We start from the raw sequence: 18,368 nt of genomic DNA on the forward strand, positions 1-18,368 counted from the left end.
TTCAAACAAGATAGAAGACTTCCCTGGTGGTCCAGTGGTTACGAATCCACCTGCCAATGCAAGGGACGTGGGTTTGATCCCGGGAGGGACACGCCATGGGGCAACTAAGGTGGCATGCTGCAACTACAGAAGCCCGCGATCCACAAGAGAAGCCAGCGCAGTGAGACGCCTGCACACAACTCAAGAGGAACCCGCGCTCCACAGCTCAAGAAAAGCCTGAACACAGCAATGAAGATGCAGCACGGCCAAAACGAAACAATTTTTTAAAAAATAAGTAAAACCAGTAACATTTTCACTATCAGACTGACAAACGCTTATAAAGTACTGCTGTGCTGGCGCTGGTGAAGGTGAAAACTGTTGGCAGTGACTTACACAAACGAAAGGGATGAAGCTGGCAAACAACCTAAAGGTCCATCAGGACAGGGGTAAGTGAAGAAAAAGAAATGCAAAATGGCTGTCTGAGGAGGCCTTACAGATAGCTGTGAAAAGAACAGAAGTGAAAGGCAAAGGAGCAAAGGAAAGATATACCCATCTGAATGCAGAGTTCCAAAGAATAGCAAGGAGAGATAAGAAAGCCTTCCTCAGCGATCAATGTAAAGAAATAGAAGAAAACAATAGAATGGGAAAGACTAGAGATTCTCTTCAAGAAAATGAGATACCAAGGGAATATTTCATGCAAAGATGGACTCAATAAGGGACAGAAAAGGTACAGACTTAACAGAAGCAGAAGATATTAAGGAGAGGTGACAAGAATACACAGAAGAACTGTACAAAAAAGATCTTCATGACCCAGATAATCACGATGGTGTGATCACTCACCTAGAGCCAGACATCCTGGAATGCGAAGTCAAGTGGGCCTTAGGAAGCATCACTATGAACAAAGCTAGTGGAGGTGATGGAATTCCAGTTGAGCTACTTCAAATCCTAAAAGATGATGCTGTGAAAGTGCTGCACTCAATATGCCAGCAAATTGGAAAACTCAGCAGTGGCCACAGGACTGGAAAATGTCAGTTTTCATTCCAATCCCAAAGAAAGGCAATGCCAAAGATGCTCAAACTACTGCACAATTGCACTCATCTCACACGCTAGCAAAGTAATGCTCTAAATTCTCCAAGCCAGGCTTCAACAGTACGAGAACCTTGAACTTCCAGATGTTCAAGCTGGATTCAGAAAAGGCAGAGAAACCAGAGATCAAATTGCCAACACCTGTTGGATCATCGAAAACGCAAAAGAATTCCAGAAAAACATCTATTTCTGCTTTATTGACTATGCCAAAGCCTTTGACTACATCACAACAAACTGTGGAAAATTCTTAAAGAGACAGGAATACCAGACCAGCTGACCTGTCTCCTGAGACATTTGTATGCAGGTCAAGAAGCAACAGTTAGAACTGGACATTGAACAACAGACTGGTTCCAAATCAGGAAAGGAGTACATCAAGGCTGTATATTGTCACCCTGCTTATTTAACTTATATGCAGAGTACATCATGAGAAACACTGGGCTGGAAGAAGCACAAGCTGGAATCAAGATTGCCAGGAGAAATATCAATAACCTCAGATATGCAGATGACACCACCCTTATGGCAGAAAGCAAAGAACTCAAGAGCCTCTTGATGAAAGTGAAAGAGGAGAGTGAAAAAGTTGGCTTAAACCTCAACATTCAGAAAACTAAGATCATGGCATCCAGTCTCATCACTTCATGGCAAATAGATGGGGAAGCAATGGAAACAGTGAAAGACTTTATTTTGGGGGGCTCCGAAATCACTGCAGATGGTGACTGCAGGCTTGAAATTAAAAGAGGCTGCTCCTTGGAAGAAAAGGTATGACCAACCTAGATAGCATATTAAAAAGCAGAGACATTACTCAGCCAACAAAGGCCTGTCTAGTCAAAGCTATGGTTTTTCCAGTGGTCATGCAGGGATGTGAGTTGGTCTATAAAGAAAGCTGAGCACCAAAGAATTGATGCTTTTGAACTGTGGTGTTGGAGAAGACTCTTGAGAGTCCCTTGAACTGCAAGGAGATCCAACCAGTCAATCATAAAGAAAATCAGTCCTGAATATTCATTGGAAGGACTGATGCTGAAGCTGAAACTCCAGTATTTTGGCCACCTGATGTGAAGAACTGGCTCATTGGAAAAGACCCTGATGCTGGGAAAGATTGAAGGTGGGAGGAGAAGGGGACGACAGAGGATGAGACGGTTGGATGGCATCACCGACTCAACGGACATGAGTTTGAGGAAACTCCAGGAGTTGCTGATGGACAGGGAGGCCTGGCGTGCTGCAGTCCATGGGGTCGCAAAGAGTCGGACACGACTGAGCGACTGAACTGAACTGACTGAAGTGAAGGAAAGGACGCCACATGGTGGCCCCAGGGCTCTGGGCATCAAGACCCAGCAAGCGCACAGTGGGAGGGGCTGAGTGCACAGGGTCCTGCCCAGGGCAGCCCCTCTTCTTTCCTGAGGGAAGCGGGGTGTGGACAAACCTTTGCCACAGAGACTTTTTTTCAAACCACTGCGCAGTGAGCTGAGAGTCCAGACGGAAGATTTTTCATTGTTCCAGGCTGTGATGGAAAACATCACTACCTTCTCACTAATAAAACCAGAAAGCAGTTTTCTCAGGACACTGCTATGACGTTAGCTTGAACTCTAACTCCATACCTCCTCTTACCAACTGCCCGCATCTCCCCTGTGCAGTTGAGGAAAACAGCGAGATGCTAACCCCCTTGCTCAAGAGTGCCCCTAGCGCGGCCCTGGCCGCCCAGCTGTCCCCCCGCTTCGCCAGCCCAGTCCTGTCTGGCCCTGGCCACCCGGCTGTCCCCCTGCTTCGCCAGCCCAGTTCTGTCTCAGGGCCCTGGCCTCGATTGCTCCCTCTGCTTGGAATGTCCTTCCCCAGACACCTTCACCTCCTCCCAGGCTTTGCTTACATGCCACCCTGCTCGTGAGGCCCCCCGCAACTGCCCCTCCTACTGGGATCCCCTTCCCACTCCGCTCTCTTCACGGGGCTTATCGCGTGACATGCCCACAGCGCGTTCCCGTCCGCACTGACCGCACTCCAGGGCAGCACTGCAGAAGCCAAGACTCCTGCCCATCTCGTCTCCTGGGTGCCCACAGCACCCGGGCAGCCCCAGGCCCACTGCAGGCACTGCGGGGGTGTGTGCAGAACTGATGCTGCCACACTGCGGGGCACAGGCTGCAGCGGCCCTGACAGTCTGAGGCCACAGGCCCTGGATAAACACGCGCCATTTCCTCGGATGGTACAGCCACAGGACACAGTGTTTCTCAGAATGCAGGTCAAGACTGATGGTTATGAAGCCAATTCAGTGAGCTAGGTCAGAATTTTTGTTTGTTTAATGAAACAGAAAGTAAAAGAATGCATAGGGCTTCCCTGGTGGCTCAGTGGTAAAGAATCTGCCTGCCAATGAATGAGACACAGGTTCGATCCCTGATACGGGAAGATCCCCCTGCCTTGGTGCACGTAAACCCGTGAGCCACACCTACTGAAGCCCGCTGGCCCTAGAGCCTGTGCTCCGCAACAAGAGAAGCCACCGTCGTGAGCAATCTGTGCACCCCAACCAGAGAGGAGCCCCCGCTCGCTGCAACTAGAAAAAAGCCCACAGAGCAGTGAAGACCCACCACAACCAATAAATAAATAAATAACTAAAACTATAATAAAAAATGTTTAAAAAGAACACAAAGATAATACGGTTAAGTATTTACAAAACTCTTTCAGCTAGGTATGTACATGTGTTTGTACAGTATATGCATACTTGTATAGTAGGTCATGATATGAATGCATTTCTTACTGGGAAAACGTGACAAAAACGTTTGAAATTCACTCATCTAATATCAACCTAATATTTCTAAGTTAAAGCTTCAGATTCTATAAAAAGAAAAATTAATAAATTTACTTGTAAAGTTTAAAATTCTGCAAACTAAAGGTACTTCCACATCAATGAAAAGGAGAATTAACCCTCTCCCTAAAAGGGAAAATACAATACTGGAAAAAAACGAAGTTCTTTGGAATGCAGCCTCAGGCTTTTTTTCCGTAACACCGCCAACTATTTTACCACAGTTTTATGCTTTATGTTCTTAACCATGAAATTCTCTGCTTTTCAGTAAGTTGGTTTGGATGGTTCCATTATCTCTCAAATTTCACCAGATATCTCAGGTTAGCTATTCACAACTGAATTTTGTTTCTTAAGTTCTGTAACCACTTGAGGTAAGTCCTGTTTAAAGTATATCAATATTCTAGACAGAAAGCTCTTCACTTTCTATGTATATATCAAATAAAGATTTCTTTCCTTTAAAATTTTCTAGTTATCTCTAGCACTCCTGAATATTTTCACTATTTCTTACTGTTTCATGAGCTGTTCTGCTGCTGCTAAGTCACCTCAATCGTGTCCGACTCTGTGCAACCCCACAGACGGCAGCCCACCAGGCTTCCCCGTCCCTGGGATTCTCCAGGCAAGAACACTGGAGTGGGTTGCCATTTCCTTCTCCAATGCATGAAAGTGAAAAGTGAAAGTGAAATTGCTCAGTCGTGTCCAACTCTAGCGACCCCATGGACTGCAGCCCACCAGGCTCCTCCGTCCATGGGATTTTCCAGGCAAGAGTACTGGAGTGGGGTGCCATTGCATTCTCCGATGACCTGTTCTAATCATTCACTACTAAGCAATACTAACACTATCAAGAAACATCAACTTCTGAATCCCAAGAAACATAACAAAACCAAAAGGGAAGGGCATTTCTGAACGGCCAAAATACAACACATAAAATCCACATACTGAGCTTCAGTTAAGCAAGAATATCCTGTTCCCACCTAGAATTCTCCTCTCCTTTAAAAAAAAAACTTGCTAACAAATTTTTGATGTAGCTTTCCAACCCTCACCTGAAAATGGAGAGTAGCAGGGAACACAGCTCCAGAGGCCTGGCAAGTTCAAAAGAGTAACAGAGGCTAAAGACAGGACGCAGTTTCAGTGCGGGACGCTTTACAGACAGAGGAGCTGTCCCAGCCCAGCGGTCCTGCAGGGGTCTGTGTGTTACAACGGAAGACACTAAATTAACATTCACAATGACCCTGAAAATATCAAAGAAAGATTCTACGCTGTGATTAAGTCTTTTAGAAAAACTTCTCATCACAAAGGTTGAAATGAAATGTTTTACTACTCTACAAGTAGATTTCATGGAAAATCCCCCCAGGATGCCACTCCCTGCAAATGCTGGGATGTGGGTGTGTGCAAACTTCAGAAGGAGCACAGGACATGCTTTGCTCACTCCACCTTCCCAGCACACGCCCGCCACCTCCCTACCCTGTCTCTTTAGGAAGACCCGCACCAACTATTCTGTCCTCAACAGTGTTGCTGTATGTGTGCGTGCGCACGTGCATGTAGTCACGCACAACTCTTTTTGACCCCATGGACTGTAGCCTGCTCGCTAGGTTCCTCTTGTCCATGGGATTCTCCATGACAAGAATACTGGAGTGGGTTGCCATTTTCTACTCCAGGGGATCTTCCTGACCCAGGGATCGAACCCAGGTCTGCTTCTCCTGCATTGGAAGGTGAATTCTTTACCACTGTGCCACCTTCTTTACCACAGCTTGTTCCTTTCAAATATGGTATTCATTTTGGCTATCTCAAAATTAATTCTTAATATCCTAATCACGTTTCTTGATTATACAGCTGTTAAATAACAGCCATTCTTTCAAAATTAGTTACACCCACGACTCAGGTACTCCTAAATTCAATTTACCTGATCTCTGAGCAACACAAATCAGGTGGAAATAATGCGCCCAAGTAGATACTGGCTCTCCAAGCTACAACTTCCATCACCTTTAATTTCTAGTGGCTTTAGCAGATATAACCAGTGATAGCAGAAATATCTGGAAATCTACCTTTACTAAATGTTACAGAACTACAGGTAAATCTCTGTGTGGACTAAGCAACCAGCAGCTTCCTAGCAAAACGCTAGTGTTCTGTATCAAGAGTGATTAGAGCGTGTTTGAGAAAAATTCTAGGGGACTTCCCTGGTGGTCCAGTGGCTAAGACTTCGCACTCCAACGCAGGGAGCTGGGGACTTCCCCAGGTTGGGGAATGTCACATGCTGCAACTAAGTCCACGTGCTACAGTGAAGACCCAGTGCAGTCACAATAAATAATTAAATTTTTCAAAAAGAAAGAAAAAATATCTAGCTGCTGCATTGAAGGTACCAAGAATGCAGGAGAGGAAAATCCTCTGGCTTTGAACTTGAGCATCTCACCTGAGACTGAAGTGGATACATTTTCACTGATCCTGAGCTGGTATCCCATTTTGAGAGGAGCACCAACGGTCTCTGAAACAGTCCCTCCTCTGTCCCGTTACAACCTGGTATTTTGACACTGGGGTGTGAGAACTGTTCATTTTTCCTTCAGTGGTTACTCGTCACCCTGACTTCCCGCCTCCTGCAGCCTGAAGCCGTATGCCCAGGAGGAGCAAGAAGCTTGGGGATCCTCCTCCTTAGTTCTGATCAATTCCTCCGCCAGAAACTAATTAGGTCTTTGCTCGTCTATTACATTTGGGTTGGTCTGCTCTTCTGCAGACAGTGCAGACCACTCGGGCCCCTCATCCTAACCAAGTGCCCCATGGACTAAAGACCACTTGGTGCCTCTGGACAGCAGGCCACAGATCCCTCCTCTGTCCACAGGCTTCTCTGGTGCTGGCTCTAAGCCCCAGCACCCTATACAGATGGTGCTGCCATTCAGAGTTTAAGCAGTTAACCATCAAAACCTTTATCGTCATGTTAAATTAGCCACACACACAGCTGCTTTACTGAGAGAAGGAAATTTGGCAAGTGACTCCCCACATTCTGCAAACAGCCTGGAACTCCAGAAGTCTACCTGAACTCTTGTGAAGAAAAATGCCAATGCCAGCCAAGGCTCCAGATGGTAGAGAATAGAAAAGTTAACTTAAGCACCAACCGTTCTTACTGTGGCTGCCTCACAGTCTTGTTTTGGCAATGCCAACCAAAAGAGTAAGAATGATACAGGACTTCCTGGTGGTCCAGTGGTTAAGAATCCACCTGCCAATGCAGGGGACAGGGGTTCGATTCCTGTCCAGGAAGATCCCACATGCCACGGAGCAACTAAACCCCTGCAGCACAATTACTCAACCTGCACACTTAAAACCTCCACAAGAGAAGCCACCACAGTGAGAAGTCCTCGCTCACCGCAACTCGAGAAAGCCTGCCCGCCGCAATAAAGACCCAGCGCAACCTAAGAATGGTACAAAGAATGAATTATAAACACACATGATCAGAACATCTTAGAACATGAGGAGTAAAAAGAAAAGAAAATCTTTCTTTCTCTCCTGAGGGCAGTGGGGTGGAGAGACAAGTCAGCTACCAAAAAACATAAGAATCAAACTGACAAGGCTGCTCCCCTGTAATGAAGATGCTAGAAGACAATAGAGAACTATCAGTCTTTGAAGGAAATTATTTTGACCTGGAATGCAATACCCATCCAAACTACAAGTATGAGGGAAAAATAAAAATAATTTTAGACACGGTGAGGCTTTAAGAATATACAACCCATTGTCTTTTTCTGCAAAACTAACACAAGGGTATACTCTGGTAAAACAGGAAATAAACACCAAAAGAAGGAAGGTGTTGGATACAAGTAACAGTAATAAAAACTACAGCTGTCTTATCTGTTAATGTATGATATTTTCAAAAATCATTGTTTAAAAAAAAAGAGACTGCAACATTTTAAACTCAGGTAACAGAAAAAGCTGTAAAACAGATGAACACACCCATGTAAATGTAAGTTAAACAAGATATAATACAAGTTTGGAAAAGAGCTTATACCCAGTGTTGGAGAAGAGGCTTTGCTATAGGTGGTTTCGTTCCCAGCTAATGGGAATATAAATTGCTTAAGCCTTTTTGGACAGTAATTTGGCAATATCAGGTAATATTTTAAATATGCACACGCTGTGAACCATCAATTCTAAAATTCTAATTCTGTAATTCTAAATAAATGCCATGCATGGTCACAAAGATTAAATACTCGCCCATTCTAAACAGCACTGTAATGACCAGAGCAAAAAAAAAAACAAAAAAAACCCCACCAAAACAACCCCAAACCCGCCAATCAAACCAAACCCTCGGTAATCATCTTTATAACGTCCGCCAACAGCACAACGTTAAGCAAACGATGATAAGTAGTCCGTAACACAGAATACTACGTGGCCTTGTAAAGTCGTAAACTGATACATACAAACAGAAAACATGTGTAAGCCATCCTGGAGCTTAAAAAAAAAAATCTGTAGCACAAAGCATAAACGGTTTAGGCCTTTTTACGTAAAAATCGTTAGATGTGTGTATTTATATGTGTGTAACTGTTTGTGTGCAGAACCAGGAAGGAACGCCAAGATGTTCACCCGCCGTGACTTCCGAGTGGGGAGTGAGAGAAGGGACTGCGGTCATGGGTTTTTTTTCCAACATTGATTTGAGCACCTCCCAATTTCAAGCCCTGGGTTACGGAGGTCAACAACCCCAGAGTCCGGGGCCGCGCGAGGGCCCGGGGCCGGTTTTCTGGTTCGCCGCCGCGCGCCGGGCCGAGCGGGCCCTCAGGTGTGTCGATGGGACACGGGGCCATTCCACTTGGGGGAGGGGAGGAACCGAGCGCAGCCAAGGGGCTACTGAGGTAATCCCCCGGGTGAAGCCTGCAGCCAGCGCACACGCGCCCTTTGGTTTCAACTCCCCGAACCTGCTGGCGGCCCCTCCGCCTCAACCCGGCCTGACCAGCCTCTACTGTAGGCAGTCACGCGGGCACGGGCTCAACCCCGTCACCTCCGGAGAAACCCGCAGCTCGGGCCGAGTCAGGTGTCCCCAGGACGCACCGAGCGCTCAGCGTTCGCCGCGCGCTGGGAGCATAATCCTCACAGAACCTCCCGCGCCGCATGAGGGAGAGCCGCCACCGCGCGTCCCACAGAGAATAGGAGCTGTGGGGACCCGGAGGCTCCGCGCGTCCCCGCTCCCGCTCACCTCCCACCCGCCCTTGTCTGGTCGCCCTCACCTCTGCAGGCAGCCGCCAGCGCCGGCGCCCGGAGGCGGCGGCCAGAAAGCAGCAGCGTCCGCAGCTCGCGAGCCATGTCGTTCCTCCGGCTTCCCGGGCAGCCACGCGCGCCGGGGGCGGGGGCGGGGCGGGGCTTTCTCCGGGCGCGGCGCGGTGACGTCACGGCGCGCGCCCGGGTGCCCGTCCGCCGTTTGCGCCGGCGGGTGGGCGGGGCCGTCTGTGGCTCGGGCGCGGCCGGCCCGCGCGGGGACAGTCGGGCCTGGGGGCGGGACCCCCCACGACCTTGTGTCGCGTTGTCAAGGGCGACGGCCGTGCGCGCGGAGCCGCCCGGGCACTAGCCCGCCAACTGGGCCTCAGTATGTGCGTCCCAGAAACTGGGTGCAGATATTCGCACCCACCGCGAACAGCGTGAAAAAGCGGCTCCGGGGCAGAAGCGGCTAACATCTTCGGGGTCTTTGTCCCCGGCCTCTGGTCCAGACCGCTGGAAGTCAGTCTCTTCCAACCAAGTCAGGCCAGATAGCTAAAAAGTGTGAAAAAGGAGAATTTCACGCTTGGTTTGCTTACACCAAAACACTGGAGCCAAGGCCCACCAGCAAAACTGGGCTTATGCATTCATTCCAATTCTCTTGCCCTCCTGGAGGTGAATTTGGTTGCGGATTCGGACCGTCAACGTCACAGAGCTCCAAGCCACGTAAAACGCAGATTCTCTGGCAACGCCTGAAGTGGGGCTCAGGCGGCCCCCTGATGACTGAGGTACACTGAAGACTGGCTGCCACAAACGAGTGGTAAATAACTGCACAGAAACGAGTTGAGATTGTGACAGGATCTGCAAAGGACAGGAGCTGGGAGAGTGTCCTCCAGTGGGGCCTGGACGTAGCTGAGGCCGCGCGGGAGGGAATGTGACGGGGAATACTTAACACGAGGAAGGTGTCAAGCATGATTGCCAAGTTCCAGGCTTAAGCAGCTGAGAAGAGGAACCTTGAAGAGGTAGGCCCATCTGGATGGAAGGGCCGGAGGTTGCTCACCTGGAGACTCCAGCAGCCTCCTCACTGACACGGCCGCAACCGCCCCCCTCCCCCCCTCCCCCCCCCGCCCCCCGCCCCCATTCTCTGCACAGCCACTGATGGTAGACTCCTCAGTCAGGGCACTCCAAGGATTTCCCTGCACATAATTAATTCCAAAATCCTCCCTCAGCCTCAGTCCTGCATAACCTGACCCCTGCCTGATCCCTCCCTCGCTACACTCCAGACACACAGCTAGTCCTAGACATAGGGTTCCCAGGAAGTCACTGAACGGAGGGGTCTCAGCCTCACATTTCATGTGTTGTTCACTCCACTCAGGAAACCATCTCTGGTAAGTGCTGACACATTGGTCGATGGGGCAATAGATCTAAGCTGGGGAGCCCTCTTATTACAGAAAGAGGAAGTGGTATTTAGCAAAGGGAGGAGGGAAACCTCGGCTTCAGTTGGTGGCGGAGATGGGGTGGGGGGGGTGGGCCGACCTCTGCCAAGACAGGCGGGACCCAGGGCAAAGTTATTGGGTTCCAGACACACCTACCAGGGCCCTCTGTCTTCTCTTCGCCTGTGGCCTTTGTGATACTGAGTCCTCTGGTAACCCAGGGAACTGTGGCTTTTTAAAGTGCTCAGGGATCCAAGCCAGTCTTGAGGAGGTCATGATCAGATTTCAGGCCCTACGCAAATAAGAAAAGTGGAAGAAGGAAAAGAATGAGTAGAGGCAGAGGTACTTGAGTTGAATTGATGGAGACCGGTGGGGAGTCGCTTGGGGAGAGCAGAGAGAGAAATGGAGGGAGTAGTAGGCAGAGGGAGACCCCTCGATCTCTCCATCATCGTGGCCACTGTGAGGCTGCTCATTCCTTTCACAGAAGTCACTGCCTTCTCCTAGGGGTAAGCTGAGGGCCATGAAAAATGCCCACTGCATTTTTATTCAATACAATAGCCAGAAGGTGAGAGCAACCCAAGGGTCCATTGATGGATGAATGGGTAAACAAAATATGCTCTATACGTACAGTGGAATATTATTCAGACAAGAAGGAAATTCTGACATACGCTCCCATCCATCAGTAAGAATCAAGATGCTAGCAAGATCCCGGATAATTTATCTGCACGCACATTAAGCTTGAGATGGAAGCACTGTCCCTCGGGACACACGGCACTAGAGGATCGCGTGCTTCCTCAACAGTGGAACGGCCTGCGATCCTCGACCTGACGGAGAGACCAGCTGGACCCGTCTTTGAACCTTGCCTCATTTGTCACTGCTCAGGAGCCAATCAATAAACATTTCCTGAGTGGACAGACCCGGTGCTTCTCTGAACATCAGCTGGAGGCAGCAGGCGTGCTCATTCCCGGGGGAAAGGGGCTGCGGCTCGATGCCACCCACTGCCCGCTTCCCACATGAGGACCCTTCCTCCTCGCCCAGGAAACCACAGCTCAGAACTCAAGTATCTGAAGGGCGGGCAACAGTGAGAAGCGGCCCCCCAGGAACCCGATAGTCCCCTGTGCTCTCGAGGGTGGAGACCTCACTCTCACGGGTGATCCCGTTTCTGGCGGCTGAGCTGCTGTCAGCTCTGAGTGCCTCTTGAGTGGCCCCCTGCTCTTTTCTCTACATCTCTTGGCTTTGGGAGCACAGCTGCGGTGCTGTCATCTGGTCCCCAGGACTCGCTCTCTCCGTGCAGTGGCATGAGGCAGCCCTCTTCTGTGGCCTTACCTCTAGTCTTCTGTTGCCCCAACCCTGTGCCCAGGTGTGAGGGGAGCCTGCGTGGGCTCAGAAAGGACCCCACAGGCCCCTTGCCATCCTTTCCGGGAGTATCCTCTCTCCGGACAGTTTCCTGAATGACCTGTGGGACACAGGGCCCTCACCTCACTTGCAACATTCCCTAAATATGACCGCCTTCCTCAAGGACCCTTTATTGGATCCATATCATCAATCTGTTTATATATCACCACTATAAAAAGTTTACAAGCCATGGGGACCCATGATCAGACATTAAACCCCTTTCCACACCTAAGCGTTCTCTAGGCATCAGGTGGGAGGTGGGTCAGGGGTCATCTACACCGGGAGCTGGAAGCTGTGGCTACTATCATTGACTGACACTGTCATCATTTCTTCTCTGGTGCCAAAGTAGCCACATGGTCCTTTGTGAGGACCTGTGACCACCTACCACTGTCAGTGATGTTCAAGAGGCTATGCTGTACCACAGTGCCCGTCTCGCCAGGGTACCCCAGAGCTCACAGCGAACCTGTGGAATAGAAGCCATGCGGGGCGGAGGGGGGGAGGGGATGGTCACAGGACTATTCTCAAGGCTGGAGGAAAAGCTCCTTTCCAGCACAAGGCGCGAGTCTGACTGGGGCCCACGTCTGCCCTGGGTGCTCATGAATTCAGGCCAGATGCTGCCTCTGTTCTCCCACCTTACAGAGGGGTGGACACACATCTGAACAGCACTTGTTACCTAGTGTTGTTACTTTTCACAAGGCTGGGAAGGCAGAGGAGCTTGCTCACGGCCAAGGGAACTCCCACCCCGAGGTCTCTTCCTGATCCCGACACCTGAACCGCTTCCTCAGGGTGTTCTGTCAGTGCCCTTTGAATCCTTCAGTTTAGTGAAGTAATTTCAGTCATGATATAGTCACTGGATCCAAGTCCATCCTCTATATAGAGGCATGAGCTCTTTGAAGGCACCACTTTCACCACCAGCTCCTTGTCAGTTTCTCAGCCTTGTCTGTGTCAGCCTGGGTGCTACACTCAGGTTAGTATCTAACGACCGACGGTTCCCATGCTCTTGACTTTGAGTAACACAGTGTGGCTTCGTGATCCCAGGCGGACGCTGACCCCAGCCCCACCCGCTCCTGCATATACACACAGCGTCTACTTCCCAACACTGGCCTTGGGTCAAGGGCTTCCTGGCTGCCCCCCATACTCGGTTTTGCTTCTTCAGGGTAGCTTTCTTTGGCCATGCTGCACAGCTTGCAGTTTCTTAGCTCCCTAACCAGGGATCACACGTATGCCCCCTGCAGCGGACATGGGGAACCCTAACCACTGACCAGGTAATTGCCAAAACTAGCTTGTTTTCTCACGTAGTTCTAAAAGCATATTTTGGCTCAAATAAAATTTTTGGTTCCACTTAACAGCAATCAAAAGACTTCAATCTTCAGACTGAGATATTAGAAGGCTCTTCACCTTTTGTTACCCAGACATTGCAGCCAACTCCTCTTTTTGACATGCTAAATTCTCAAAAACATAAACATATGACTAGACAAAATCAACTGAACCCCTATATCTTATGACTTGGCTGCTAAGCTAATTCTCAGGGTCATTAGCCAACTGGAACCATCTTTGAATCCAAGCAGTTTTACCAGCTTTTATTATAAACACCAGCACATTTCAAGTTTCCTCTTTTTGATTACAAATATAGGGCTTTTATCTTCTTTTAAGTAGACAGCACGTGAGATACCGTGTCAGGGCTTTCCGGCTCACACAGAAACTTCCTTGCGCCAAGTGCCGGGTTAGCATCCGGACCACACCCTCGGCCGCATCCTTTGGCAACAAGATTGCATGGGACTTCCAAGAGGATGAGGTCGGTACAGAGCTTTGGACTCCAGGATGACCTAAGAGAGACTCCCCACTGGCCAGATTAAAGGGCTGTGCATCTGGAGTGTGGGCCTGAAGCTGCTTCTCCAGGGCCCAGAAGGCCCACACTTCTTGTGTGAACACAGACAGCCCAGGGCACTCTCATCACTTTAGAAGGCAACCAGGGAGAGGGGCTGGAGCAGGGATAGCACATGGCCTTGGGTCTGGCCTTGTTTCTCTCTGGCGATGGGTGGGGCTGGATGGTGGAGAAGGTGGTAGTCTGAAGACTTACCTGACTAGATGTACAATATTAGAACAAGATTCAAAGCTCTGTGTCACAACTCAGTTCTTAAGCAAGTTTCCTCAAATTTACACTCTCAACTCACATTATTTTGGAAATATTTCTATGAACTCAGGGCCAAAAGGAGAGCTATTTGGGCCATGATTTCCAAGTTGAACATCACGACCTTACACCTAGACCCCCCATGGTTGGGGGCTGAGGGAATGGGATGCAGGACTCTTCTCGCCTGTGCCCTGGGCGGGACTATGCAGACCAGAGAAGGCGCTTCAGCTCTCCTGCTGGTGGTCCTCTTCTGAGATGTCATTTCTCCAGCGCTCAGGACCTTGCGTGTCACCCCCTCAGTAAGGACCCCTGGAACCGGAGCAGAGATAGGGGAAGGACCGGGTGGTGGCCAAGTGCAAGCGTCGCTCAAAGCTGGAGGTCTCTTCTCCTCACGGTGGGGCTGGCATTCAGTGCTCTGCGCCGTGCCCCCAGCGGCCCCCAGAGCAGCCCCTCATGTGGGCAAGGGCAGGCCGGTGCCCCGTCTGCCCAGCCCAGCCCAGCCCAGGGGGCCGTGATGGCGTCCTCCCTTGCTGAGCCAGGGTGAGGGGCGGGCCGCAGACTCCCTCCGGTCCCCAGGACACCCTCTGCAGGAGCTCTGGGACTGGCAGGTAGGAACTGGGGTGCGGTGGGGGTGGGGGTGGCTAGGACGGGAAGTGGACGGGAGACAAAGTGCTGCTTCAGGCCCACTGGTGCCCCCGGCTCTGGCTGGGGCTCTTCTGTTGGCAGCCAAGCAGGACCTGCGCGGCCCTGGCCAAGCCCAGCTGCTCCCCAACAGCCGGCAGGACCACAGCCCCCGCCTCTCCTCCGTGAGCAAACAGAACCATGTCTTACAAAGAACAGACTCCAAAAATATATATAAATAAATAAAAACCTTAAACATTCTTACAGGAATCTTAAAGAACAGAATACATGTTAAAAACTTCAGTAATTTATATCAATTTTAAGCGGTACTTTATATACAATGGGGGGGAAAAAAACACATGCATAGTCCAAATACAATGTTGAAAACAGCATTTTCATAACAAAAGACCCCGAACACGAAGTGTTAATACCATGTACATGAATTCAAGGACCACCCTTCTTTTTGTCTGTTGCACACAGTTTATTTAACAATATGATATAAGAAATGAGTTGGTGCTTTACCATTCTATACAGTGATTGGATCTTCTTGAATTTTCTTATTTATAGTAATTATAGCGCTTGCATGATTTACACGAGAATTGCTTTTCCTCATTTCAAGTTTCACATAGAAGAAAGAAAAGAATGCTTCTTCTCTATTAACATTAGCATGGTCTAAGAGAGTGATCATCCCTATTTTTTGTCTAAAACCAGTTTTATCAGAGAAACAAAGCAACAATTTCTACATCTGCAAGACAAGAGTTTGGCTTAAGCCAGTATGTATAGATAGACGTGTGTGTGGGTGTGTACGTGTGTGCACGCAGGAGCCAATCCCTAGCGTCCAGGGTAATACTTGGAGACGCCCACAGAGTTCACTATAGAAAAAATCTTCCCGCAACGTCTGAAAGTTACCGGGATACATTATAAGCTTGCATTATTTCAGGAATCAGTTTCTGAATATTATTTTTTTTCTTCTCACTTTTAAACATAAATGTTTAAAGTCTTGAAAATACAAATAAAAAATATGAATATAATGAACTTGTTTTTCCCGTTAAAAAAAGGCATGAGTCACCAGCAATGACGACAAAAGAATCCAAACAAAACCCCCCTCCCCCCAAAACAAAAAACAAAAACGAAAAAACAAAAACAAAAAGAGAGAGAAGAGAGAGAGACCAGATATTTAAATCAACTGGTTTTTAACAAAAAAATATATTCTTTGTATTGTTTCTTTAAACAGCAATCTACCCTTCCATGGCTTGGAAGTAGCAGTTCCATCTAGGAATAAAAAGAGCCCAGATGCCTGGATTTCAGTACAAAAGGTCCAAGAACATGAAAGGGGGAAAAAAAAAAAGTGATGCTCTCACAATGCTACAAACCCTCCACAAACTTTTCTAGGGTGTCTCCCGTGGTGTCGCCGACCAGGGACAGCTCACTGGACAACGCACTCCGGTTAGGGGTGTTCAGCTGCGGGAGCATTGCACTCTGTTCGGGGTTCCCCAAGTGTCCCTGATCTATGGAGCTGGCCATGGTGACTGCGAGTCCTGGGTGGGGGGAACCAGTCTGGGGCGAGACGTGGTGCGGTGAAGGCTGGGGCTGTATCCGTGGCGACGGGCTGGAATGTGGAGGCTGGGACTGGGGCCGCGGAGACTGGACAGGGGCCGGAGACCGCACCTGGCTACTGAGGGATGTGGCCATCTGCTGGCCGGGGAGGTGCGAGGCCTGAGGCTGTCCTGAGAGCATGTGCTGCTGGGGGCTCATGGGGTTCGGCTGGCCCGGGGACCCCATCTGCTGCTTCATCTGCTGCTGCTGCAGAATCCGCTGCTGCAGGGCCTGCTGGATGTTGGGGGTGCTGTCTGCGCCCAGCCCGGGCTGCCCCATCTGGCCGAGCTGCCCCATCTGAGCCGCCATCGGGCCCATGGCGCTGCCCTGCATGGGGAGGTGCTGCTGCATCCGCTGCTGCGGCATGGTGGGGGGGTAGCCTGCGGGGCCTGGGGGCTGCTGGAACTGGCTGTGCCCTGCCATGCCCCCGGCCATGCCGGCGCCGCCCTGCTGCTGCTGCTGCTGCTGCTGCTGTTGCTGCTGCTGCTGCTGCTGCTGCAGGAGCTGCCTCCTCAGCATCTCTCGGTACTGCGGGTTCATACTCGCCATGCTGGGGTTGTGGCCCGGGTTCATGATGTTCAGGGCTTGGCCCTGGGGATTCAGGCCACCCATGGCCTGCTGCTGTGGAGGCACGCCAGGCCGCGGCCCGCTGGCTTGCATGGCGTTCAGGTTCTGCAGGCCGGGCTGCTGGTGCAGGCCGGGCTGGGCCTGGAGGCCGGGCTGTGGCTGCAGGCCGGGCTGGCTGGCCACGTACTTGGCCGTGCGCTGTTTGATGAAAGCTGCCATCAGCTGAGGGTTGGACTTGAGGATGTTGAGCACCTGCTGCTGCTGCTGCGGGGAGCTGGGCGACTTCAGGGTCCGCAGCAGGTCCTGGAGGGCGCCGGGCGATATGCTCCGGGGCGGCTGCACACTGGACATCCGGGGCCCGGCCACAGCCGGCTGGGCCTGCATGGACATCACGGGCCGGGGCATGCCCGGCATCGGCTGCTGCTGGGGGATGGGCGCCTGCTGCCACTGCCCGGCCGGCAGGGTGGGCACGACAGGCCCGCTGACCTGGCCGGGCCGGGGAACGTTCAGGCCCACGGGGGCCATCTGGCTCACCGGGGTCACCATGCCCGTGCGCCCCGGGGGCATGCCGTTGTTGATGTTCACCCGGTACAGGTGCTGCTGCTGCTGGGCCTCCCGCTCGATCTGCCGGGCCGCCTCCACCGCCGCAGGTGGGGGCTGGGCGGGGGGCGGCGGGGCGGGCACCTGGTTGGTGGGCTTCCCAGTGGACACCGTCGTGGGTGGCTGAGTCCGGGCCACGCTGGGGAAGCCGGCTGGTGACATGCTCACAGGCGAGGGCTGGGGCTGGGAGGGGGGCTGCGGCGTCTGGGGCGTGCTGGGCTGCTGCGTGGGGGTCCCGGGCGGCGCTGAGGTAGGGGAAGGCAGGCTCTGCTGAGGCACGTTGCGGGTGTTCATGGTGGCCATCCGCCGGCGCATGAGCTGGGCCTGCTGCAGGCGGTGCTGGATCTGCTGCTGGCGGAGCTTGTGTTTGATGTTGAGGCAGAAGGGCACGGGGCACTTGTTTTCTTGGCAGTGTTTGGCGTGGTAGCAGCAGAGGGCGATGAGCTGCTTGCACACCGGGCAGCCGCCGTTGGTCTTGCGCTTGCAGCCCTTGGTGTGCTGCACCACCCGCTTCATCTTCTGGCAGGACGGCAGTGAGCAGTTGGCGTTGCGGCACTGGCAGGCGTGCACCAGCGACTGGATGCAGCGCTGGATGCTCAGGCGCCGCGACTCCTGGGGGCTCTTGGACTGCGGCTCGCCCTGGCTGCCGCCCTCGTCGTCGAGGCCCAGCCCCCACTTCACCATCTTGTGGGTGTGGCTCTTCGTGTTGTAGCAGTTGATGCAGAGGTCGTAGTCCTGCGGGCAAGGACAGGGGACAAGTCAGCAAGCAGCCGCAACCAGCAGCCCCGGCACCTAGTCCCTCAATGAGAGGCTCAAAGATGCCGAACACATCTGCTCCCCAGAGCCTCCCTCCCGGGAACACCTGCACCCCAGAAAGCTCCGGAGGCCACTGCCCCGGCCACTCTCTCTTCTGGCGGTCCCTGTGCCCCTCCCGAGCTGCTGGCCCATGCCGTGGGGGAGTCCCTGAGTGCCCCTCAGGTGCCCCCAGAGCTCTGCAGGGCAGCTGAGGGGCACT

General features: G+C 51.5%; 2 protein-coding genes across 3 annotated transcripts in view; both read right to left on the reverse strand.

Moving 5' to 3' along the window:
* The window catches only part of TRAP1 (TNF receptor associated protein 1), a 49,766-nt gene extending 40,408 nt beyond the window's left edge, over positions 1-9,358 (reverse strand). The window contains exon 1 of the mRNA XM_055561580.1: positions 9,046-9,358. Within this exon, the coding sequence (XP_055417555.1) occupies positions 9,046-9,121 (76 nt within the window). The 5' untranslated portion in view covers positions 9,122-9,358. The remainder of the gene's footprint in view (positions 1-9,045) is intronic.
* A 5,523-nt stretch (positions 9,359-14,881) lies between these two features.
* CREBBP (CREB binding protein) overlaps positions 14,882-18,368 on the reverse strand; it is a 118,745-nt gene continuing 115,258 nt past the window's right edge. For both annotated transcript variants that reach the window (XM_055561577.1, XM_055561578.1), the window contains exon 31: positions 14,882-18,088. In XM_055561577.1, coding sequence (XP_055417552.1) covers positions 15,956-18,088 — 2,133 coding nt within the window. In that variant the 3' untranslated portion in view covers positions 14,882-15,955. The remainder of the gene's footprint in view (positions 18,089-18,368) is intronic.

This window comes from Bubalus kerabau, chromosome 23, assembly GCF_029407905.1.
Source record: "Bubalus kerabau isolate K-KA32 ecotype Philippines breed swamp buffalo chromosome 23, PCC_UOA_SB_1v2, whole genome shotgun sequence".
Taxonomy (NCBI): Eukaryota; Metazoa; Chordata; class Mammalia; order Artiodactyla; family Bovidae; genus Bubalus; species Bubalus kerabau.